Source organism: Marmota flaviventris, chromosome 5 (genome assembly GCF_047511675.1).
Source record: "Marmota flaviventris isolate mMarFla1 chromosome 5, mMarFla1.hap1, whole genome shotgun sequence".
NCBI lineage: Eukaryota > Metazoa > Chordata > Mammalia > Rodentia > Sciuridae > Marmota > Marmota flaviventris.
The window spans coordinates 129,925,472-129,952,575 of record NC_092502.1 but is presented as its reverse complement, the minus strand read 5'-3'; the positions used below and the strand labels follow the sequence as shown (position 1 = coordinate 129,952,575).

General features: G+C 36.8%; 1 protein-coding gene across 1 annotated transcript; it reads right to left on the bottom strand.

The window, feature by feature from the left end:
* Hmgcs1 (3-hydroxy-3-methylglutaryl-CoA synthase 1) lies at positions 1–15,780 on the bottom strand. The gene is made up of 11 exons (XM_071612626.1): positions 15,711–15,780; positions 14,670–14,728; positions 8,426–8,883; positions 7,964–8,089; positions 7,072–7,236; positions 5,555–5,720; positions 4,485–4,655; positions 3,608–3,714; positions 2,736–2,861; positions 2,385–2,548; positions 1–1,410 (listed from the first exon to the last, which is right to left on the bottom strand). Exons 3-11 carry the CDS (start codon positions 8,871–8,873, stop codon positions 1,321–1,323), a joined length of 1,563 nt encoding a protein of 520 aa, XP_071468727.1. The 5' UTR covers positions 8,874–8,883; positions 14,670–14,728; positions 15,711–15,780; the 3' UTR covers positions 1–1,320.
* Positions 15,781–27,104: the final 11,324 nt, after the last annotated feature.

Below are 27,104 nucleotides of genomic sequence, written 5' to 3'. Positions count from 1 at the left end.
TTACATTTTGTATTTGTTTATTTTCGATAACTGAAACTTCACAGAATTTAATGGTAAATAAAGTTTTAAAAATTTAGTTCTGTACATTAGTTCCAACTATCTCTATTTTACAATCTATAAGGCTCATGTCATAGTTCAGCACCAAAAACATCTATAAAACTTTCTAACCAATCTCTTTCATTCCATGTGATAGTTTTTTGTTGTTTTTTAAAGGTGAATGTCCAAGAAAAAGCTTTATAAACCCTACTTCCAGACCTTGAAGTGGAATACTCTTTTTGGCTAGTCAGACTATGTAAAAACTTAGGTTGTACCTTCTTATTTTCATCGAACAGATACAAAAACAAAGACCCACACAAACACACACACAAAACAAAAAGAACTCATACCACAAATCTGTCAGTCTAGAAATCGAATTTGTAACACTGAAACATAAGTAGCCTAATAATGCCCTGCTCCATCCTTCCAGTTTAAAATTTTAAAAAGGCATCAAAGAAATGTTTTATGTATCTTTTAAAATAAGGTGCAAAGAAGGATTGCAACAAAAAGCTTCCTCATATACACCTCCAATAACATCTCGATGTTGCTGAGCACAGTCCACCATGAACTGATCAGGAGCACTCAGCTCCTGCAGCTATCATGACAGCTCCCAAACAGACCATGCTTTTTATGCCAGAAGCCTGCTCAATGCTAGTGTCTCTCTGTTCAGAGATCATCACAATAACTTTGTCACTGTTGGTCTGGATAATATTCCAGAATCAGTGTTACTGTCCTAACTCTTTTCTGCCTCTCTAGGATTTATAAATCTGAGAAAAAGAATGTTTGTCTTGCCATTTTCAAAGAGTATTTGTGCATATCACATTTTAAGACCACATTCCCCAAGCTAGAAAAAATTTTCAAAAACCACAGGTACTTTCAATAATCTTGTTGTTCAAAGTATAAAATTCTTACACATTAAAAAAAAAATTAAATTGGAGACTAGTACCTCTGCTTTCCTCTAACAGAAGCACAGGATTCACACTACATTTAAAAACTAAATTTCATGCATATAAATGGCCAGAGAGGTATAAAGTTTACAGAGCCCTTAACATCATTCGAGTACATTTAGCATTGGCTAGACCACAACAGGAAGCATGTTAGCAAATTGGGCAGATAGACTTGTCCAAGAGCACAACAGTTTGCTAGGCTCTGTGTCAGTCACATAAAAATTTAAGCAATGTGTAATTCTTTAAAATTGTCCCCAGACATTCCCTTCCTCCAACCATTCCCCTATCCCCACCCCAACCCAAACACACTGTGAAGTCTCGCAGTTCACGGAGTATCTTAATGTTCCCCATTACTAATGACAGCTACTTCGGGTTCTGCTGCTGATGCAGGGAGCCTTGGCACTTTCTTAGCAGGGCTTGGAATATGCTAAAATGAAAATAAAATTAGTTGTTAGCTATTACACTTTTTCCCCCAAGGATCATGGCACTAAAGTTCCCATAGAGAAACTATTAAAGGATAACTCTGGAGATGCTAACTATATAGCTTTCCCTGGAGGGAACTATTTTCTTTCACCTTATGGTGAACTGATTTTAAAATAATCTATAAAGCAAGAGAAGGAGATTATACAGTATTTTACTTGTTACATTTTATACAGCAACACTGGTGGCTTGACTTGCTACCTAACGGGTATAAAAACTAGAAGCAAGACAATGCATTTACCAAAGTTATAATAAGCAGAAAAAAATCATAATCATTCAAGATTATAATATATAATAAAGTCCTTGGTTTGAAACCTGGCTTCAGCACTTACTAGCTATGATACTGGGCAAGTAATTCAACTTCTTGAAGCCTTATCTCCAAAATGGGCATAGTATATTGCTAAACCTCAAGGTAATTGTTATAAGGATTAAATAAGAAAATGTAAGTAAAGGGCCTATCATATAATAGGAATTCAAATCATAGCTATTATTGTTACTTCTTGACAATGGTCTGAGATGAGATGTGAGCAGCTCAACACTATCCCAACTTTCTCTGTCTCTCAAGATACGCCACAAATAAGCTTCTCTCTAGATCAGTCTTCCTTTAACTTCTGGCATTGTTAATAAAATCTTGTACTTAGCATGTACTTTATAAACTTGGAAACAGCAGCTGGAATCTTCTCCCAGAGCTCTTGCTCTGAATTACTATTTACTAACATTCCTTTAAATTGCTAAACTTCAGTTAGGGGCCCCAAACCCTGATATATATGTGTGAACTTCTTTCTTTCTTTGGTGGTGTTGGGGATTGAACCCAGGGCCTTATGCATGCAAGGCTAGCACTCTACCAACTGAGCTAAATCCCCAGCCCATGAACTTCTTATCCTGTCAAAGAATAGGACCAACACAATGAGCTTTATTTACCTCAGTTGCTGTATCTGAATGCACAAGTCCTACTCCTTCACCCAAAGTGTCATCATTTGGAGAGGGGCGACGAGCGTACGTTCTTCTATGCTTTTCATCCACTCTAACTAGGTACCATGTTCCTTCAAAGAGTGAATCTATTGAACACTGAGGTATATAGTTGGCTAAAGAGAAGGCGGAGGAGATTAACAATCAGTTATGATATACAACTCATCTGGTAATAAAACTGAAGAATTTTCCTATTTCCTTATAATTTTCACAGACATCTGTCTTGATAGCCTTATCTCATATGTTACATACTTCATGTTACTCTTCAAGAAGTTTTCATTTAAATGAAATTTAATATTTTACCCAAGTGATGAGTGTCCTCTCTGAGCTTCATGTTTTCAGCAAAGACATCTGGTGCTACACAAGTTCTTGAGTCAAGCCTTGATTTAAGATCACACAAACTTGCTGTTATTTTATCAAGAGCAGACCCTAAAATAGCAAATAATTTCAACATTAGAAGACTAAAAATAGCATGTCTCGAAGGTTGAATAAAATATTGTCAAATAAAAATAGCTTTTCTTCCAACATTACTGGCAATTATTTAAAAACAAGATAGTATCTATTTGACCTTGGACTAGACATTTATTTAGTATCAGCTAGTAGACAAGTTAGGAAATAGGTAGGATATGAAACTACAAATAACTTTTCTATAGTTAATCCATAGTATAATTTCAAATAATGTCAAGTCTTTATCACCTCTTGTGCAATGTTTTTACTTCTTCCTATTCAGGGAAGGCACAAAAATTTCCTTAAATATAGCCAGGACCATAAATCTATAAAAATTAGTCTAATCCTTAGCTAAGTGTGGTGGTGCATGACAATAATCTCAGCTACTCAGGAGGCTAAGACAAAAGGATCACAAGTTTGAGGCCATCCTCAGCAATTTAGTGAGACCCTGTCTCAAAATAAAGAACAAAAAGGGGTAGGGATATAATTTAATGGTAGAGTGCACCTAGATTTAATTCCCAGTACTGATGGAAAGAAAAAAAAAATTTACCCTTTATCCAATTAAGGCAAATTTATTAGGGTAGACAGTAAGAATCTGGCTATGTTAAAAGTAATGAAAATTAAAGTTAATGAACTTTGGGATTCAAGTAGTCATCTGAGAAGACTGCTAAAACAATCTCACTGAATCAAATTCCCAATACATTCTTGTTCAAAGAATCAGCACTTGCCTGGTGTGGCATCTTGTGTAACTTTAAGAGAGTACAAGGTGGCAGCCAAACCAGAACCATAAGAGAACACTCCTATCCTCTTCCCTGCCAATTGCTGAGGAGAGTACCTGTGTAAGAGGGCGGGGGCAGGGGAGAGAAGGCAAGAAGTTTAATTGATTCAAACCTATAAGAGGGAAACCATAAAAGGAGGAATAAAAATTCACACTATACATAAAAATGAAGATGTACCTTAAAAGTTAATAAGGATCTAAAGGTTTTAATATTACAGTAGGAAATTTAACCATTTTAGTATTAGACAGGGAGCAGACTAAAAGCCAAAGTTTTCACCTTTGGGGAAACAACGAGGCTTATGAAAATTATACCACAAAATAAGCTACTCTGTCAACTTAGACACCTGTGCATAAATGTAAATCAAGAATGATAAAACCAGGGCTGGGGTTGTGGTTCAGGTTAGAGCACTTGCCCAGCAAGTGTGAGGCACTGGGTTCAATCCTCAGCACCACATAAAAAAAATAAAATAAAATAAAGGTAAAAAATAAATTAAAATAATAATAATAATAACAACAACAATAATAAATCAATAAAATAGGAGTCAGGAGACTGATGTGAAATTAATATATACTTCTGGAATAAATACTTGCTATTATTTTATCAAGAGCAGACCCTACAATAGCAAATAATTTCAACATTAGAAGACTAAAAATAGCATGTCTCTGTCTCGAAGCTTGGAAGAACCATATGGAAGAATCCATATAGCTTCAACCCATGTCCTTCGAGACAATAGACAATAACAGACAATAACTGAGAACTATATACCTGCCTGATGCTGGATTTGGTCTTAGAAAAGAGGAGTTAAGTAGCTGAAATTCATACTTACTGGGCTAGAACAGAAGCAAGGGAACCATATACTGAGGATGTATACATATTTCCATTTTGATTTGATACCAGCAAAGATGCCTTTGTTTTCTGATTAAAGAGTTCAGAACTAGCCTTCATAAATGCCTTTTCCACATCTCTGTCAAAGTAAGTATCTTCTAATTTAACATCCCTGAAAGATTTTAAATAAAAAAAATTTTTTTACAGTGTTCAAAGATTATGTTTTAATTATGTTACACACTGGACCTAATTAATATCTACATCTTTTAGTGTACATGATTCTATTTTTTCATTAAGAATCAAAGACAGGGCTGGGGTTGTGGCTCAGTGGTAGAGTGCTTGTCTCACACATGTGAGGCACTGGGTTCGATCCTCAGCACATAATAAAGTTATTTTAAAAAATCCTTTAAAAAAAAAAGAAAGAGAATTATGCTAACTGCTATGGAAGATATAACAGTTGTACACATATGGTTCTTTGAGGTTTTATTTTTACCAAGTAAAGACAACTTGATACTAACATGTTAATAGACTAAAACATTATTGTCACCAAACACAATACTGTCTCAAGTCCATAGTCATGTCTGTTTAGTTAGAAAAGTCATAGGAACTAAGTCTTGAAAGTCAAGTAGAATTTTACTAGATGAAGAAGGGACACAGGTGCACAGAAACAGAATGAAGTAACATACATAGCAAGCATGAACCTAAAAAGTGAGAGGGACTACGAAATGAGACTCAATAGTGGCAGTGAATAAGACAGATATAAGCACAGTGACTAAAAAGAGGCAAAAAGAGCTCACTGGCTATGGTAGTGAATATAGGCATTTCTGTAGTGATATTATCATGGTGACAATGAGAATAAAGCTAAAGATGAAATCACAAAGTCTTACGTAGAACTGACTAAAGAATTCGCATAGGTAAGCCACCACCTCGCTGGGACTCAGTTTCTTCATTGGTTAGACAGATTATACTAGAGGACTTTTAACATTCTTTTGACTCTAAAATTTTCAGGTCTGTACAAATAAAAAAACCCTCTTAATATAGAAGGAAAAGAATCGTAATAGGTCCTTTTACCCGAAAGCTTCCAGGCCACTGTAGATAGTATTTTTATCTCTGTTCTGGTCATTAAGGAAGTCATTCAGCATCATCCGAGCTAGAGATTTCTGAACCAGTTTACAATATGGTGAGTGAAAGATCATGAAGCCAAAATCATTTAAGGTAAAATCTTTATCATTTCCCTCTGCAAGAGAAATCCAAAGAAGCTATGAAATTCACATAAGTCATGATATTTTACAGCTTGTCTTTAGAACAATGTCAGGATGTTTTTATACCTTTAATCAGACTATCCCCCCAATAATGAAATCTTTCTATAGTTTAAAAGATCTGTCAAAAAAGACATCCATATGAATCTAACTACTAACTATAAAGATCTAATATTAAAAAAAGAAAGTCACAGAGAGCACCCCTCCAACCCCCACTATGTAGACAGGCTGCCATCTAGGCCCACTGTGCTCTTCCATAATGTATTATCAAGCTTCAATAAACTTTTGCTTTGCTTGCCCCACTCCCAAAAGAAATCCAGAGATGGAAAGTATATACATCACTCATTTTCAAATTTAAGAGTCATACTAGTAGGTTATGTAATCAATTTAGTTGGTCAGGACTAATTATTATTTTTAAAAATAGAGTAGATCAAGAACTATGTAATATTTGGAACAACCAACAATAAAAATTTAAAAAAAATAGAGTAGAAAAATAGCAAACTGTATAACTTACAGCATGGATAAGTAATTTCATGATACTTTTTGTTTCATACAATGTTTCACATTCACAAAGTTAAATTTCCTTTTTACCCTAAGTCCCAATAAGAAAGTTAGACTACTGCTGTCCTGTTAAATACATACTAAATGGTGTATCTTTTTAAATACACACTGTTAAACAGTGCAGTATAAATAGCCCTGTATTGTTAAATAGTATGACATTTTAACATACTGCTAGAATGCTTCTTATTTAGAGCCACTATATTCCCTAATATCTATTATGAAATTGATCTTTAATCGTCTTTTAAAACTTCTAAAAGTAGAACCATGGAAAAAGCACACTTTCTACAACACTGTGTTATAATGGTAATAATTCAAACCCCTACTTTTTTTACTACCTTTAAAACTTTTTCAGGGTTAAAAATTGAGATTAACAATAACCCTAAAATAGCAAATACAATTCACAGGTCATGGTGCCAACAGATTTTGGTGGGAAGGGATCACTTCAGTAATTTATTTTCACTGGTTTTCTCTGAATAATAGTTAACACCTTGTTAAAGTACCTCTCTCAAAAGACCAAATTCAAAATACTTTTTTAAAAAGAGTAAATCAACCTAAGTATTTCTGCAGAGATATACCTCATTTTCAAAGCTTATCTTTTTACCTATATTATACATTCCCAGAAACTATGGGGAAATGCTATTTGGTAGGTAAGAGTAAACAGAGTAATAGGGTACCACAAAAGGATAGTCACAAAGCAGTTTCTCACAAAAGATACACTTCCCTCAACAGATAGCAAAACCTAGGAAAATCATTAAAGGTAAAACCCACCTTTCTGCCACTGAGCACGGATCTTTTTGCGGTAGACAGAATAACAGCGGTCTAATGCACTGAGGTAGCATTGTATGGAGAGTTTTCCATCAACTATAGGATATTCAGAGACCATATCGGGCTTGTAAAAATCATAGGCATGTTGCATATGTGTTCCACGAAGCCCTATCAGAACCAAAAAGAAGATGTCTGTATATTTCTGCTGCTTCTTTTTTTTTTTTTTTGGTACTGGGGATTGAACCCAGGGGTGCTTAACCACTGAGCTATATTCCCAGCCCCTTTTCATATTTTGCTTAGGACAGGGTCGCACTGAGTTGCTTAGTATCTCAATAAGTTGCTGAGGCTGGCTTTGAACTCATGATCCTCTTGCCTCATCTTCCAAAGCCACTGGGATTATAGGTGTGCGCCACTATTTCTGCTTCTTGATGTCTGCATATTAGGAAGTATACCACATAATCTAAGGACCTTCTTTAACTACCTCACCAACTCTCCCCACTTCCATATAGGAAATGCAAGGGAAAGCCAATATAATTAAAATGAGGGAAAGTGAAGACTCCTTTGGTATGTAACCTTTCCATGCATGTATCATAAATCTAACTGGGAGATCATAGTTATTGTACTGAAGACAAATGAAACTTGCCTGTGACTATGGGAGTCAAGTTATTACTACCTTACTTCTCTTGTAAAGTGGGGATGTCCCCACCTACCTCATAAAACTACTATGACTACTATGAAGCTTAAATAAGGTAACACACATAAAGCACTTAGCTTGCATTTAATGAACATTCAGCAAATAGTAGTTTCTATTTCCATTTTCAAGTCTCTCAGGATATTGTGTCAAATAAATACATAAATAAATAATTAACTAATAAATGCTTTCCCAAACACTCACCTCGGTCAAAAATTAAAGGAGCATTTGGCCCAATCAGCAAAGCCACAGCTCCAACTCCACCTGTAGGTCTGGCATTTCCTGTGGCATATATAGCAATATCTCCTGCAACTACCAGGGCATACCGTCCTGAAAGATATTTATGATTTCACAAGGTGGTCAACACTATAAATATTATACATGCAAACTCAAATCTGTTATATGTTATCCAGAACATGCTTTCCCTCTCTTTGATAAAGAAATAAATGCCAACTAAATTTGGACTAGATCATTTGTTCTATACAATAAGATAACCAATTCATGACTTACATAAGCCAAAAGCCATAGTTGTATTTCTGAATATACTTGAACAAATATAACTAGTCAAAGTTTGCACATGGCATTAATTAAAAGGTCACTTGGGTCTATTCATCCTCAAGGAGTTTTTTGGATTTTGAATTTTTGTTATAGAGGCATGTAACTTACCATCCCAAGAGCTGGACTCAATCCAGTTAACAGCATTGAAGACAGCAGCTGTGCCTCCATAGCACGCATTAGTTGTATCTATTCCTTCTATATCTGTATTCCCAGACTCCTCAAATAGCTGCATCAAATTAGTCTTCACTGACTTTGATTTATCAATGATTGTCTCTGTTCCAACTTCTAACCGTCCAATGCAATCATAAGAAAGGTTATTTCTCTCCATTAGATTCTGAACCACAGTTAGGCAAAGAGAGTTGATATCTTCTCGATCTGTGCAGAAGCCCATCCTGGCCTGGCCCAAGCCAATGGTATACTTTCCAGCATCTACACCATCATATTTTTCCAACTCTGCTTGATCAACATATTGAGAAGGAAAATAGATCTCAAGGGCAACAATTCCCACATCTTTTGGCCAACAAGCTTCTGCATTCAAAGGAAGTGACCCAGGCATGGTGAAAGAGCTTTAGAAAGAAAAAGAGAAACAGACATTATTTTAGGCTACAAATTGCTGACTTTAAAATTCAAGATTGAGAAGCAGTTGTGAGTCCAATAATCACCTGAAATATTGGTTTAGTCTAAGTTTTCAGTACACTTTACTTAGGGCAGCCAACTGTAAATCTGTAAAGTAGCAATGATTGTACAAATGGAATATTATCTCTTAAAATCATAAGCTTTTAAAAAACTTATTCAAAGTTTAAAAAAACTATTCAAAACTGGGCATCTATGGATTTAAAACATGATTAGTAGAGATAAGCAACATTCAAATAAAATTCTTCTGTACTGCAAAGAACTATAAGCTAAAATATAATGACAATTTGAAAGTATAGCTGACAAATCAGAATTATCTGACTTATAATAAAAAGGTTTAAATATGCTATTTATTCATAATAGATATATTATATTGATTATCCACAACTATTGACTTTAGGAAATACAAAAATCATTAGATCAAGTGATGTTGCTTTTTGGGGGGAGGAGGGTACCAGGGATTAAAGCCAGGAATGCTTAACCACTGAGCGACATCCCCAGTCCATTTTATCATTTATATATCTTGCTAAACCACTGAGGCTAGCTTTGATCTTGTGATCCTCCTACCTCAACCTCCCAAGTGGCTAGGATTACAGGCTTTTAAAAATATTGTTTTTTAAAAATTTGATCTAAACAATCTCAGCAAGTAGAAAAACCACAGTATAGAAGTCTAGCAAGCCAATCTGTATAAGGCCTCTACAATTATAATCCTATCCCAAAAAAGAAATCAAATAATTAACATTTTGTGCAAAGATACATTCCAGGACCCATTACAGGTCAAATGCCAATATTCTACAATTCAATTTCTGCAGCAGTGTATACGTAATAAATGAGCATTAAACTGCATCTTGAGAAAAAAAGAATCTCTGATAATGCATGCTTTGTCTGTGTAGCAACTAACTCCTAAAACCATGATTTCTTTTTTAAAATGGCACTAAAAAGTTGGAGTACTGCCACACAATGAAGACTTTCAGAAGTATCTAGATTTACTTACCAAAAGTAAAAAAAAAAAATTGCTAGTTCTCAGGACCACTACTGTATACCCCAAGGGCAAATCACTTAAGTTACTAGAGGCTCAATATCTTTGAAAGATTTTATGAATTAAGACATGAGAAATTATTCTAGATATTTCCAACAGAGTGGGGATTACCCAGGGAAATGATTATAGATTTGTTGTCTGGGCTAGAGGAACAAAGGGGAAAGGTAGTTCTTGAGATCCCCCAAGCCTATATTCCCGGTGCTCCTGCCACTACAAACAAGACCTTCTCATCTCACCAGAGTACCTCTACTGGTATCATAACCAGGACCCAGATGGAACAGGTGTCAGCAATATGTTATCAGGCTTTGAAGAGTGATACATCACCCCAGTTTTAAAGAATCCTTTCCACATCCAAAATTCTACAACTCAATTTCCTTTTTAAGTATGACACATATCACACATATATAGCAGAACAGGACTGCTAAGGTAGCAGAATTTCAGCTCTTCATTGATCTAAAGATCCTGATTTATGAGTTACTAGGGCCATTCTGATTCACTAACTTTCTGTAGTATTTGCCAACCTATGACTAACTTGATAACCTAAAAATGGAAAGTCAACCCAACAGCTCAGGAGGCTGAGGCAGGAGGATCACAAGTTCAAAGCTAGCTTTAGTAACTTAGCCAAGCCCTAAGGCAACTTAGAGAGACACTTTCTCTAAATAAAAATTTTAAAAGGGCTAACAATGTTGCTCAGTGGTGGAGTACCTCTGGGTTCCCAGTATCATCCCTCTGCCCCATAAAAAAAAAAAAAAAAAAACTTAGCAAGACCCTGTCTCAAAATAAATTTTAAAAAGGGCCAAGGATGTAGCAACGCTAAAGCCCTAGTCTAGAATGTGCAAGGTTCTGGGTTCAGTTCTCAGTAACTAACACACACACACAGTGCCTAGAAATATAATCACAAAATCTAAATTAATGATCTTAAAGTCCACCAGTTGAATATTTCTTCTAAATACAAGAATATTATTCTTTTTCATTCATTCAAAGAATACCAACATGTTACAGGCTAAAACATTTGGAATAATTTTAGTGGGACAGTAAGATAAAAATACATAATAATCAACAGGTAACGATATATAATTACATTATAGTATTCAGAACTGAATATATGGAAGTAAACAGTAAAACACTGCAGAAACAGATGGTGCTACAAGATTTTCAACAGGGTGTACAGCATAAACAAAGACACACTATAAGGTACTATAAAACTTTACTATCTATTAAAATGAAATCTTAGTGCCAGTGAATGGATGAGGCAAATATGTCAGGAGAACTAGGTTAAGGTCAGGTAATGAAGAGTCTAATGTACTGATATCAGCAGCTTTGAATTCATCATAAAGTTAGTAAGAAATCAAAGAGGTTAAAAAAGGAATAAGGTGATCATATTAATCATCACAGCAATATTTTCTCAGCCCTGGAATCCGTTTAGGGGACAGCAAATATTTTTAAGAATGAAACAGAAAATAGGAAATACCAGATTGCATAGCATAACAAATGTATGGATTTTTTTTTTCTTGGATTTTGTTTCAATTATTCACACATATACAGTATTATCTCCTACTGGGGGATCACAGTCAAAACTGAGAACTGCTATTTTGTAGTCAAAGGTGCTATGTATACAATGGGTTTGAGTTAAGAAGCTGATACAGCAGTTCAGATAAAATATGGGTCATAGAGCAATTACTATATGTGGGGTGAAAGAAGGAAGAGTTCCAAAAATGCAGAAGCAAAAATTTGGCAGAAATTGCAACTGACTAGATGTTAGGAAAAGAAGAAAATATGTGGGTATCTAGAACAACTCCCAGATTTCTAGCCAACTGTTTTATGACTTTTTATGCTCACTGTCAGATATGCTAAGTGAACAGAGAAGTACCTCTCCACTTTGTTCTAATCTTCCCTTCTTCCATGAAAACCCTATTTCCTTCTGTTCTTTTCTCTGGTAAATGGGGTTCAACCAAACCAGCTCTCAGAGCTATCAATGAAGAAGTGAAGAAGAGAACAAACAGACAAGCTAAGCTGCCTTTGCTTCTGTCATTTCACCAACAACTACATATATTTTTTTCCAAGTTATCCTTGCCATCTACCACCATTCTATATGGAACTTTACATAAGATTCTTAGCTTTGACTTATGCAACCTACACTAGAAAACATGAAGAGAATTCTACTAACCTTAGTAATTGAGGATAAACGCTAAATATTACCCAATCTTTCCCTGTCCTACAAATAAAGTTACCCTCCCTTCACTCTCCAATATTCTATTCATTATCCCAAAACATCTAGTCATTTCTTCAACAACCCACCTCTTGCTTCTGCTTCTTCCGATCCTTTACAGCTCTGGATTATGTACATCACATCTTACCCATGAAACCTTTCCAAACCAAACTGATAGCATTTTACTCTTTCAAAATCATAACAACACTCAATAGACAACTACTAATTACCTTTAGCACTTCTTGCCTATCATATTTCACCAATTAAAGTGCCCCACTTTGACAGTCAACAGCCCTATCTGAAAGCAATTTCCAGAATAGCAGAACACTGTTTTCATTTCTAGGAACCAAATGGTCTGAGAAAGGCAGTGAATCCCTAAGCAGGAGTCAAAAAGTAGGAAACCAAAGGACAGCACCAAGGCTTTTTGTTCTTTTATGTATGGACTCTTTAAAAAAAAGGTCCTCTCATATGCTTCTCAAGTAGGCTAGATATAAATTAGGGAAACAAAAAACTAGTAAACGGTCTGAGATTTTCATATTATGTGCTAATAATTCTCTACCAGGAATAGTCTAGCTAATTCACTATTCTTAATAAACAAAATACACTCAAAAAAAATTTTAGATAGAACACAATTTTGAAAATCTGACACTTAAAAACATTTATTCATATTTAAATTTTTTTGCTGATGAAGTTTATTTCATTGTTTTTCATTTATTAAAAAAATTATCATTTATTAAAAAAATACATTTATTAAAAAAAAATCCAAGCAGCATAGCAAAGATTCTATATAAGAAAATATCTAAATTTTATTTTTCAATTCCAACTTTTTAAAAGGAGGGAAATGTGTACACATTTACCAGAGAACTCTTTGTAAACCTTCCAAATCTTCCAAGAAACAACTACCAGAGGACAGAAGTCTTTTTTTCCCTAAAGTGACTGCTCACCTCCTCTGGTGGACAAAAGGAACTATTTTTAGTGAACAGAGTAAAAAAGAAAGCCTAGTTAACACTCTCTCTAAGGGCTTCCTACCTAGATAGGAAAAAGATTAATATATCACCAAGAATAAATCTGTAAATGAAAGATAATTGGGGTGGGGGGGATGGTGAGGGGAGGTAAACCAGCTGGGGATGCTGGTGCAAAGGTGGCACTGACCTGTCTTCTCAATGGCTTATATAAGGGAACAACTTCAGCACCTGCCCCATAGACTACTATGACAACCTCCTAACTAAGCTCTCCACCTCCACTTTCCTGTCCTTGGCCAACAGGTATCTTTGGAAAACACATGTTTGATGATTAACATGCTATTTTAATCTCTCTCAAGATTCTATTATTTAAGCTCAGACTCTTTGCACTGTGAGACAAGGAACTCTGACAGTAGAAACTGTGTCTTGCTCATCACTACATCCCAATACTCAGCTCATTGTTTGGAATATGGCTGATATTGAATGCTGAGTAAGAGAGATCTGACTAGCTTTCTATTATAATAGGAAACCATAATACTGAAATACAAGAAAAAGCAGAATCATAAGAGAGGCACTCCATGGCAATATGAGAAAGCAACAGCTGCAAATAATTAAATTACTGCTTCAAACACACTTATAATCACTATCCATTCTCACATAATTTTAAACATTCATTCACAGCCCAGATATGCATCTTCTAAAACTATAATTTAAAAAGCACTGTTTGTACACATGCTTGCCTATGATTTTTTTGATTACCCTATTAAGTTCCATTGTCCCAAATATGAGATACTATAAAAATTTAAATTGAGCAACAAATATACTGCTTATGGTAACTTTTAAAATAAATATTATGTTTTTAGAATTCTATTAAGAAAATAGATGAATGACTAAAGTGTTTGAAAAAATACATACATTTCCACATATATGTGAAAATATATAAAATATATGTAAGCTGTTGACAATTCACAATCTATTTTAATACACTCATTACCATGTACCTGAATATTTTGCTGAAATATTCACAGAATTGAAAACTTGAGGATGGGGGTGGGGATGAGGCTGTAGCTCAGTGGTAAAGTGCTTGCCTCGCATGTGTGAGGCACTGGGTTCAATCCTCAGCACCACATAAAAATAAATAAAGATACTGTATGTTCATCTACAACTAAATAAATATTAAAAGGAAGAAAGAAAGCAAGCTTGGGACTTAATGAGTTAGTAAGTGGTTTGTGATTATACTTTATTATCTATATTTTTTCTCTGAAGAGTGAACACTAATTTTAAAAACTCTTTGCTAGATTTTCAACATTAGTCTAATAAACACAAAATTAGTTTTCTGAAGCATGATGGCGTTAATTAATTTTTGAAGACAAGGTATAAATGATCATGAAAAGTAATTTCAAAATATATGGCACATATAAATGGTTATTTGTTCTAGGATAAAAATTAAATTTCCCCCTTCCCTCAAAACAGAACACTTTACTTAAGCTGCATGATATGATAGCATACCTGTGTGAAGGACAGAGAACTGCAGCCTCCAGGTCTGTCACTGTTTCCTCTGCTGGGCACTAGGAATTTCAAGTAAGAACTTTTTTTAAAGTCATAAATCATTTACACAAATTCAAGTAATATGACTTCAATTCAAAATGAGCATTTCCTTATCCAATTATATCATGCAGAAAAGATTTGACATGTACTTAGAAAAGTTACTTAAAGCTTATAAAACTCTTTCCCCCTCCTTAGGTTCAGTCAGCAATGAATTTAAATACAATCATATCACTGATTCAGGCTTTAAATCAACAGTGAAGTTGCAGTCTTCTCTACTAAATTTATTTTATCAGGAATTGGGAAGAAGGAGTTTAGGTAAATTGTAGATTTCTGGAATAAAGCAACTTACATATTCAAGAGTTACCCTGCCCTTGGGGGCTTGTGGCTGAAATAGCAATTTGTGCCTCTTTGAACCTCAATTTCCTATAAAATAAAGCTAATATAACTGCCCTCCCTAGATCATTGTGAAGATAAAATTGTAAAAAACGTATTATAATAAAAAGCACCAATACTTTATTATTACCCTAATTATTATTAGTATTATTCAAATAAAGATTTCTAGCAAGACCTAATCATTATGATTTGTTTAATTTTATACTCATATTTAACATGGCTATCTTCACTCTCCCCAATCTTTAAAAAAGTGATTCCCCCTACTCTTTTAGTGCTTATGTTTAAAAAGTAAGCATTTAGGCAAAGGTGCATTAAATTTTATTACCATTAAAGTTATATGAAAATCACCTAGGAAAATGACTTGAGTATTTTCTTCAGTTGATCTGTTTTGAAGGCTGTTATTTGAGATAGAGCTTCTATGTTTAACATGTACATAATTTCCTCCACTCTAAACAATTGGCAAATTTAGCATCTGCCTTTGCTCAATTAACTGGGGACTGTATTGTCTCAAATTATCCTTTTGTACTCTAAATTAAGCAGACACCAGTTTTCAGTGATGGGGGAAAACATGATTCTCTCTCCATGTTAAGGCAACTTAAAATAACTTACGATGGGTCCTTGAGGCCCGTCTGTATATGTATTTGACACCACTTTTATCAAGTAACTTTCCCCTTTTCCTCTTTCTATTTTGATCATTTAAATTGGGAAGAAAAGTTAGGTGGGGAGAGAAAAAGCGTGCGTGTGCGTGTGGGTGCGCGCGCACGCACCCACACGCAAGAGCAAAGGAAAAAATAGAAAAGATTAAGAAAGAACTGCTGTGCTACTTCAGGATGACATATTGCATATGTGATATATCACATACCGCTTGTGAAAGTAATTCCAGAGAGAGAGAGGCCTAGAGATTAGGAAAGAAATGGAGATAGTAAATGGTACTGTGGGGAAAGAACTAACTTAAGAGGGATTAACTTTCTGTTCTTTCCTGTAGCTATTGGAAGAGTTTTCTACTCTCAGAAAACCAATACAGGCTGGACATCCCCAGTCTGAAAATCTGACTTAAATATAGTGCTCCCCAAATCCTAAACTTTCTAGGTGCTGCTGACATAATGCTGAATATGAAAATTCCCACATCTGACCTAATGTCACAGATCACAGTTAAAAGGCAAGTACATGGGGCTGGGGTTGTGGCTCAGTGGCAGAGCACTTGCCTTGCATATGTGAGGCACTGGGTTCAATCCTCAGCATTTAAAAAAAAAAAAAAAAAAAGCAGGTACATATCTCATTACATACATGCAAATATTCCAAAATCAGAAAAACTTCCTGTCCCAAGCGTTTCAGATAAGGGATACTCATCCTATATTGCCAAGGCCTCAAAACAGGTCTTCAGCTTGTAACAGGTCTTTTCAGTGCAAGTGATAGAAGGAAATTATATGGGTCAGGAAACAGTTATCAGAAAGCATGTTTGGAGACTCCTAAGTACCCATATAGACATTTTGAGTTTGCCAAAGAGTAAAACTCAAGAATGCCGAGATTGCTTGGGGCCAACCAGATTCATACAACAGTGCTTTCTTCTGGAACTTACTTAGGGTTCTGGATTTTACCTTTTGGCTCTCTTCTCTGCCTTGATTCAAATGAGTGGTCAGATAAATTAATCTAGTATACATTTGGTACATGATAATCTATAAGCAGTTACCAGTTGATCTTTTTCAGTTACTGAAGAACAATTCAGCAAATTGATAATAATTTGGTAACCTCACTTCTTTAGAATCAAGCAGGCAAAAACTACTGGTAAAACCCTGTCCTCAGAAGTACACTCTGGTGTACTTCTCCCAAGTCCAATACATGGACATTCCTGTCTTCCCCAAGAACTACTTGTCTGCCTCTCAGAGATGCTATTATTATTTCAAGGTCTTATTCTAAACTAGAAGAGACTAGGAAGGTTTTCCAGATAAATCACATAGAAAGTGAGTTTTCTAATCAGACTGCACTCCTACTTATGTGTCACTCACACTCAAGTCTTCATAGCCTACTCTCTACTGAAAACTAGTTATGAAGAGTCTTCTTATCCATATTGGGGTTCCTAACTCCTGTTGGGAGAGAGACTGTATTGATTTTAAATATCCATTGCCCTTTCTCGAGTGACTGAATGTGGAGTTATAAGAACTAGAGGGCAAATCTTTTAGATTCAAGGACTTAGCAGCCCTTACCAATTCGTTATTTTTGCTATCACTTTCAAGATGAACTACAGGACCAAATAGTGTCCAGGAGTTTAAGAAAATTGGCTCTCTACCACTAATGTTCAAAGCAAATGGTAAGTTTGAATTGTTCCCAGATCCTTATCATAAAAATGTAAAGAGCCCAAATGAAATCAGAAGAGAATATTTACTGATTTTACAATCATTCCCCAAAGCACCCACACACAATCGCAAACCTTGCAAAGATGAAAACAGTAAGCTTTGAAAGATTAGATTCTCTTCTAACATTCTAACTACATTCACTTGACATCAAGACAACAAGTGAACATACACATGTGCCAAGAATTAGGATGAACAGATTAAGAATCTAGTTCTAACATGCTCCCATTAGATTAGGTAACATATTTCTTCATCTTTTAACCTATACCACCTTCTTGAGAAACTTTGAGTAACACACTTTTCTATCATATTTGGTTTTTTAGTAACCCAACATCAAATCATAAGACTACATTTCTTTCTAAATGTAACCATTAACACTTCTAGGTCTTTGACTAAGATCCAAATGTAAATCAGAAACTAATTAGAGATTCTGATATAAAGCCCATTAAGTTCTTCCATTTCCCCACATCCAGTTCCACTGGATTATGGAAGATCCACCTAGGCTTTAAATCATTCTAGAAGATCCAGAAAACCCATGCTACATCAATATTTGAAATTTTCCATTTATTTTGAGAAAAATCTATCTAAATTCTAAGTCCAAAACCTCAAAATCAATCCCACAGTTAAAAGAATCAAGATGTAATAGTAATCAGGAGGAATATTTAAGACAAGCAAAATTAAAAGCAAGTCCCAGATGGCTTTCTAAAGCTTCAAACATAATATCACTTTACACTCCTGCTCCCCAGCATTGGACCCACCTTCTGAGAACTCAGATTACTAACTATGTTCAAATTAAACTCAACTAAGTTGCAAATTTACTAATTTAGGAGAGAAATATCTACAAAAGTTTGACACAAAGATAGTCTTTCCCTCTTTCCATAAGATATGCTCTCTGCCTTCTGTCTCCACATAGAAATAACTGATATTTAAAATTAAAGTTTTCATCAAAGAACACAAACTTCTTTCATGTCTCAAAGCTGCAAAGAACCCCTTGCACAGATACATGCTAGGGACTTTGAATCTACCTCCCATCTACTAGAATCTGGAATAAAATAATAATAATGATTATTAACTATATGAGTACTTCCATTTGTCTGGATTGAATTTTTTATCTTGCCATGTTTTTCATGATTCATCCTTAAAAATAGAATAAATGTTAGTTTGCAACAATCAGAACACATAATCCTACTGCAGCAGGTTGTTTAGATCATATGCAGGAAGGAGGGGCTGCAGCAGAGGTGGGCAGTGAAAGAAGCCTATGATGCCCTAAGGCCATAGCCACAGGGGCAAGCACAATAAAATGGGAAACATCACAGTATCTGTTTCCCAAATTCTTCTTTCCAGACTGGGGCAGAGTAATTCTTCCTCTACCACTGGTCAAAGTAGGATGCATGTTTTTAAAGATTTCATATACTTAGCTTAAAATGTCCATGATTAACCCAACTATGTGAGGGTTCTGTGGGTGACTGCTCATTACCTCATTATTTCCCTCCTAAGGCTGGTCTTGAAGTTATTAGCAGGAGGAAAGTGCATAATTTCAGAATACTGAGGTGATCTATTTTTAAGGCAGACACTAAAACAAACAAAAACAAAAACAAACAAAAACCACCCAGATGTATAGATATACATCTATACACACGGAGGTGAGAACTAGAGAGGCAGGTTATTTTAGATTTCAAGCAAGCACACATCGAACGTGTCCAAAGCACCAATATTCGGTCGGGTCTAAATCACAGCTTTGATTTCTTGCAACTGAGCTGGTGAAGAAAAGCAATGCTGCCTACTTCCCTTTCCTTCCATCAACTCTCTATCTGTGGCAGTAGGAGGACACACCCCCTGCCAACATCCTCCCAACTCAGATCTTCCCCATCCCTTTAGCATTCACCTTTAACCCAAGGCTCTGGGAACACACTGACAGCCCAGCTCCCTTCTCTTTCCCTTCAACCTACCCCAGCGGGCACAGCCGCCTCTCCAGCACTTCCAACTTTGCATTAGAACACCTGGCCCTCGCTCAATGCCCTTTTACCTCTCCTCCGTGACTCGCCTGCCCACTACGGAGTCCCCGGTCCTTCCTAAGACTAGCCACAGTCGGCCCCGAGTCCCTGGCAAGGTAAGCCCCGCATGTCAAGCCCTGCATTGCCCGAGCTCTCGGCGTCCCACTCAGGGCCAAGTCCACGCTTCATCCCTGACCCGGAGCCGGAGCCCGGCTCCTTTGGGCCTAGTCAAGGACACCGCCTCCTCCTGGCCCACACCCGCAGGCGGCGCCTCTTGCAGCCCAGCTCTCCTCCCCCGCGCCGGACACTCACCCAAATGTGACCGGGTAGTGACCACAGGAAAAGACCAAGCCGCGAAAGACCGTACGCGGCGCCTCCCCTCCGCTACCAGCTTTATAGCCGCCGACCCACCCGACTCCGGCACAGCCGGGAGTCGGTGGGAGGCGGGACAATGGCTGCAACAGCCAATTGCAGTCAGCGAAGTAGCCCAGCAGCGTCCGCCTTCCAGTCCGCTTTCTACCAATCAGAAGAAAACTAGAGGCGGAGACTCGCTAGAGTTTTCCCTCGTGGCTAGAAGGGCGGGGGAAGGGGAGGGGACCAAGTTGAAGGGCCGAGGAAGTGGGGTGAGACAGTGACGTCGGGTGGCCCGAGAGCCTGGGTGCCAATGACGGAGCGGCGAGAGACGGCGAGAGCCAACGGGAGAGGAGTGAGAGGTTCTCTGACCAATTCGGGCTCAGTGAGAGGAAATGGGGGCCAATCGGGACTCCGCGTCCCACCACTGAGGAGAGATAGTCAAGTGTGGGAGGCGAGTTGGTCCCTACTTTAGTTTGTCAGGTTGCTTAGCAACCAGAGCTAGGCTTCACCTGTAAGATTTCTGAAATACTTGATTTGAATTCAATCTTAACGTTTCCTAGTTTCCACAGCAGCAAAATGCGCCTGGATTACAAGTTGGAGCAGAATACTTCATTCTGAATTTATAAATTTGTAAATATTTTAAATAGCAGATTTGTAAACATTCAATGTTGTCACCTCTATTTAATACCACCTTGACTTTTAAAGAAACGACTATTGAGACAATTCTTCTAGCTCAACCTACAACAAAATATTTTAGGGGTTAGGCATCAGCGAGGAAGATGCAGGGTTTTGCCTGAAAAGGGAAGTTGACCCTGCATTTAAGGATTTTTGCTAGGCATCTGGTTCCGTCCTCCCTATGTCTTCTGAGCTTCTCTTGTGATAGATGCCAAATAAAAAGTTATTCAAAGAAACAATTTTTAGTATAGCAAATCCATAGAGTAAGGATTGCCTTACTACCCCAGAAAATCACTAAGAACTCAACTTGGAAGAACTCAAAGGACGATAATTATGGCGTTACAATAGTCTCAGCCTCTACCTAGTCTAGTCAGTCGGAGAAATTAATACTTAATTTTGATGGGGGACCATGAGGGAGATTCACGATTGCTTGTGTCTCTCTTAGCAGCAAAGTGGCAAAATATGTTGGAACCACTGGAAGTGTCATAAGTTATTGGTAGGGAGAGGAATCGTTCGGTAATGGTTATTACTCCACAATATCATCTGTGACATTCAGTCTATTCCAGAATCAATGTCATTGCATATCTTCATAAAGTTAGTAGATGATAAATAGAAGAGACATTACCTGATCGTGATCAACATTTTAGGGTAGGATGAATGTTAAAATTCTTGGTATATTAGAGTGTATTGAAAGGCAATAAGAATAAACATAAGGGGGGCTGGGGATATAGCTCAGTTGGTAGAGTGCTTGCCTTGCATGTGCAAGGACCGGGGTTCAATCCCCAGTACCACAAAAAATAAAATAAAATAAACATAAGGGGCTGGGGTTGTTTCTCAGCTGTAAATACGCACATGTGGGGCACTGGGTTTGATCCTCAGCACCACATAAAAATAAAATAAAGGTATAGTGTCCAACTACAACTAAAAAAAAAAAAAAGAGTAAACACAAGGGAGAAGATAAAGTCTTGCCCTTACAAAGGGTTAGCAGATAACTTCAACTCCAGGAGGGTACAATAAGAAACGCTTAGTGAGAGTCATGAAAATGATTGTTTTCAACTGAAAATCCCCACAAGGTACAGACTGTCTTTTTGATCAAATTAATCTTCCATTAAGCAAAGTAAACATGGTTATTTATTTTTGGGAAGCTGAGCAATAGACAATAAAATGGGATAGTAATTAGATATAGAACATTTTAATTGAATTTTTAAAAATCACAATCTGAGATTCTATTAAATATCATAATAGATTATACAAAGTCATTTGAATATTAGCTATGGTCTGTGCAACTGAAGACTAAGTGTACTTATATTTATTATGCAAGAGATTACAAGTTTTTTGGAACCATGAGTTTTGACACAAACACAGTGAAACCAAGGTCATAATTGAATGTCATTTTAAGACATGTTAAAATAAATGTTGTATGACCTTGTTTAAGAATTTAATGCTACAGGGGCTGGGGTTGTAGTACAGTGGTAGAGTGCTTGCCTAGCATGTGTAAGGCATTCGGTTCAATTCTCAGCACCACATAAATATAAATAAAAATAAAGATCTATCAACAACTAAAAAAACAAATTTAATGTTACATATTTATTGGCCAAGAACTATATATGCTTATATCAAAGGTAAAGTATAATTTGTCATACTTCTCTACTTTAAAAGAAAAAAAAAGCAGGAAGACATTATAGTGATAATGTTTAGTATTATAAATTCATTTATGGAACAAATATTTACTTTTTATCTGTTCTGTAGCAGGAATTGTGATAGGCTTAGGCTGTTCAGTAAAGCACGCACTAGCTACATATGGCTGTTAAGCCCTTGAAAGATGGCTAGTCCAAAGTGCAATGGGCTGTAACGTAAAATACACACCAGATCTTAAACACCTAGTAAACACAAGAAAAAAATTTAAATACCTCCATTAAAAATTTATATTGATTCATGTTATAATGATAATATTATATTAACATTAGGTTAAATAAAATATGTTAAAATTAGTTTTACCTGTTTCTTTTTGTTTTTAATGTGAAATTACACATGTAGCTTCCATTTGTGGCTCCTATATATGCTAGACAATAGGAATACATACCAAAAGATAGAGACTCTGTCCTCAAAGAGTATATAGTCTAAAGAGTAGAAGAGAGAGAAGGAGAGAAAAATTAATATAGCCAAGGACTAGGTTTCATACTATATAGCTCAAAAGCAAAAAGTCAAAGTTAACAATTTTATTTTTGTAAGAAATCTAAACTTTATAGTCTCTACCTCACTAAATAATATGTAGGAAGAGTTAAGTTGGAAAGAACCTTCATATTTACCAATTATAGGTATCTCCATCTCTTCCAATTTAAAAAGCCTTATTTATCTAAATATACAATATCAAGTTGATCCCTATCAGGGCTATTTTTCCTAAACTCTCTACTTGTCAGGAAGGCATCCAGGTTTTATGGTGCTTATTGGTTGATGTTGTATCAGCAGAGGGGGCCCATTCCTACATGTGCATTCTTTTTTTTTTTTTTTTCAGTTGTTCAAAACATTACATAGCTCTTGACATATCATATTTCATACATTTGATTCAAGTGGGTTATGAACTCCCATTTTTACCCCATATATAGATTGCAGAATCCTGGCTAGGGTTTTAGCACTTGTCCTTCCTCTTTACTATCTTACCATTGAAAGCTTTACTACCACAGGAGGATGCATAAAAGGTATTTTTTTAAATAGCACAATTAGCAATTATAATACAGTTCAAATGCTACACAATGAAGTATGCCCAAAGGACAGAAGTTCCAAAGAGGAGTGAGAACCTAATCTACCCTGGTGGTTAAGGAAGACTTCCTAACAGTCATTCATTTATCAAATTTATAAACATTTATTTAACACTACTGTGTGCCAGACACTTCTCCAGGTTCTGGGGTAATACGTGGTGAAGGTGAAAGACACAATTTCTGATCCAGTCCAGCTTAGTGGGGGAAACAGGACATTATGTATGAAAAAAGGATAAATAAACTGAGGTTTCTTCAGATAGTGATGATACTATGAAGAAAATAATGCAGAGCAAAGAGAGAGAAATGACTGTGTAATAGGTAAGAGCACAAGATGGTTAGGAAAGATTTCTTTGAAATAGTAACACTTAAACTGAGATTTGCAGGCTGAGAGGCAGCCAGCCTGTGAAGCTCTGGGGACAAAGTGATCAAGGGAAGGGACCAGAAAGGGCAAAGGGCCTGAGACAGGAGCATGTTTGGCATGTATGAAGAACAGAAAATGAAGGCTCTGTATCTGAGCTAAGTTTTAAAAGAAACAGGAGCTATCATGTTGCAAACCAGGTATCTGGAAGAAGGGGGGGAAGGCATAAAGAGGGGGAAAGAGATCCATAAACTGTACAATGTATGAACTGAAATTTGAATCAAGAGTAATAAACAAATTGAAGTTATGGTAAGTAACAGTGAACCCTCCCTTGTACTTGGCTTTTCAGTAAGAAGAGGATTAATGGAATAGGATGCAATATTTTCTATGTACTGTTGAGGAGAAAAGGACGCAGTGGAGCCTATTCCCCATGCTGTGGTCCTGAGAGTAATCTACTTCTCGTTTGTTAACATTTGTAATGCATGTTTAAGGAGCATCTACTATTTTCCAGAGATTGTAATAAGCGTCTTATATACATTACCCTTAACATCAACCCCACTGGACACACCTTAATTTGTAAGTGAGGCACAGAGAGATTAAGTAACTCGTTCCCAATTATTCAATTAGTAAGTAGCAAGTTAGGATTCAAAACCCATGTTTCATCTGCTATTCTATGTACAAAGGCACAATTGTATTCAAACATGGGGTAGGCAGGGGTGGGATAGTAGATGTTGAATAAGGGAAAGTGGTAACTTCTCCCGAGAGGCCTCAGAAGACAGCATTTACAACCCTGGGGAATCTTACTATAGAAAAGACTTGGTACTTGGCTCATGAGCATAGAAGACTTCTTTTACCAGCTTGCTAAGAACAAATCCATGTCTGAGGGGCACACTATATTAATATAATGATAACATAATGTCAGAATGCCAGTTTTCCATGTATAGTACAAAAAGGACCACAACCCTCAAAGACTACATGAGTCACTCTCTTGGTTAACCTATATGAGAAGCCAAGTCATACTCAAAAGATTAGCTAACATGAAATTGGAAAGAGAGTTATAAATCAATTTGATTCTAACTATCAAGTTGAGATAAAAAAAAATGCATGTTTTTCTCACTCAGATGATCTTCCCAATACAATGGAAATATGTTAAGGCCATAAAGCAGTACTATCTGCTTTCACCAACTAGCTTTGATAGTGAGACCAGAGTATTTGAAGTAAACTCTCTTCTTCTATGTACCATACTTATTTGGACACTGTCAGTATTTATATGCACAACTTCCCTTTTAAAAATGAGTCCATGGCTAACTATCTTCATTTCCAGTCTTCAATTCTCTAAACAAGTTAGAACAATGAATCTGGATAAAGTCTAATCTTAACAGCTGGAGTGACATTTGTCTTCTTCAAAGTGACTTCTATCTCTGCTTTCGTGTGTGAATCATCAGCTTTCAGGTCTTTGGGGGTACCTCATTGTAGAGTTCACTTACTGAGAACACATACGACCTTCACACTCCCTCACTTTTAATCTATAGAAGGAAAATAGTAGGACAGCAGCCAGTTCACAAATGGTATGAATTATGTGTGCAATGTGGTTACAAGTGAATTCTTTCTGGATTATTTTCAGGACATAAATAGGCATGAATGCCTGGAACTGAGAGAGAGACGCTAAATACCTTAAAAATAATAATAGTGTTGCAGACACCTTTTGGAGGAATCCAGTTTCACCTGACTACGGTCATCTTGTTCTTAACTGCCATCTTACCCACCAGGTGCCCTTCACATGCATTTTGAACTGTAGGATAAACAAAGTTGATAAGGCTGGCTGAGAGCTAGACATGGCACAAGCCTGTTATCCCACTGACCTGTGAGACTGTGGCAGGAGGATCATAAGTTTGAGGCTGTTAGAGGACTGGGGCCTTCTGGGAAACCAAGGCAATGCAAAGGCCCTCCTTCAAACCCCTATTCTTGTGATCAAGTCAGAAAAATTTTAGACATGTCACTCAGAGTAACAGAATTGAGTTTATTGAAGAGATAGGAAAAGGGAAAGGAGACACACGCTCAAGGGAAACAGTGGGTCTTCTCAGAGAGGAGAAGGACAGTGTGCCTCTCCTGCACTCCATTTTTATTGGGAATCCTAGAGAAGTATCCAGAGAGTCCCATCTAGTTCTACCTCTTGACTTGAGTCACAGCAGGAGGATGTCATACTTTCAAGCCCCACTGCTGTGACAATTCTAGGTCACCTTGGCCCATGCTGATCAGTTCTAAGTGGATTCTTAACCATAAAGTTTTACAGATTTGATGGTTATGAGGAATTATTCTTATCTCCCTAGGTTTGGGGATCTGATGGGTGGAAAGGGTCACAAATGTCTCCCCTTCAGGGTAACTTGGGCTCCTTTTATTGACATTATTTGAGGCAAGCCTTTCTCCCTGTAGATAACAAGTACTTTGCTGAGGAATGTGACATAACCTGTCCACTTAAGTGAGGCAAAGCTTCAGGTAAGTTGTTTCTTGGGAAAAAAAAGCATATGGGGGTCAGCAAAGTAGGCCCATTTTATAGAATTATTCCCTTAACCTCATGTTCCTCCCATTCACATTTGTCTTTCCCCAATCAGGGCTAGCCTAAGGATTTAGTGACACCCTGTCTCAAAACAAAAAATAAAAAGGACTGGGAATGCAGCTCAGCTCAGCGGTAGAGTGCCCCTGGGTTCAATCCCCAGTACTGAAAGAGAGAGAGAAAGTAAGTCATCTGAACTCATGTTGGCCGGTTATTGACTCCTAGACTGCTTTTTAAGCTAACATTTGACATGTTCATAGTTTTTGAGAAAGTCCAGGTACATGCCTGTTGGTTGTGGCCCACTTGGTCTAGCTTAGCATATAAACCCCCTTCTTACTGCCCTGGGGTGCACCTGTCTTGCTACCACCCAAGGCATACTTTGGCTATAACACCCTAATAAATTGCATTGTCACTTCCCATCTTTGGCAGTCAGTTTTTGTACACCAGTTTTTTTTTTTTTTTTTCCAAAACATCTTTTGAAAGGTGAAATTGAATTGGTGAAATAAAAACCTTTCTATAATCAACCACCACCTGCTTTACATCTATAATCCAAAAGCAGGAACAATGATGAAGGTAGGAAAGTAGGAAGGTAGGAAGAGAGGGAGGGTCAAGAGACATTAGTCCAAGGGGTACAGTATTCTGGGTAAAAGGCAATATCTCTTGCCCAATGGGGAAGGGAAGCTCTGTGTCAACCAGGTTAGATCTAAGTGTGGGGTGTGGACTAGAAAGGGACACTGACCTTTCTGTTCCACCGGCTGACTGCTGAGCTGCAGGGTATGTAGGTCTGTCACACTATATCCTCAGGAGCACTGTTGCATAAAAGGTCAGTTCTTAGAAGAACTCGGCCTACATCCCCTAGAGGAGGAGAGGGACACGTATAAACATAGAGCTTAGTGCCTGCTATGGATCTGCAGGTTTTTGAGATAAAAACTTGCTGAAATGGTCAACAAAGAAGAGG

Excerpts from the sequence above, each read along its gene's own strand:
- Hmgcs1 (XM_071612626.1), bottom strand. The coding sequence starts at position 8,873 with ATGCCTGGGTCACTTCCTTTGAATGCAGAAGCTTGTTGGCCAAAAGAT. Across the intron at positions 8,090-8,425 it reads TGAGTCCAGCTCTTGGGATG|GACGGTATGCCCTGGTAGTT; the intron begins GTAAGTTACATG and ends AATATCTTTCAG. Across the intron at positions 2,549-2,735 it reads AGAGGACACTCATCACTTGG|CCAACTATATACCTCAGTGT; the intron begins GTAAAATATTAA and ends CCTTCTCTTTAG.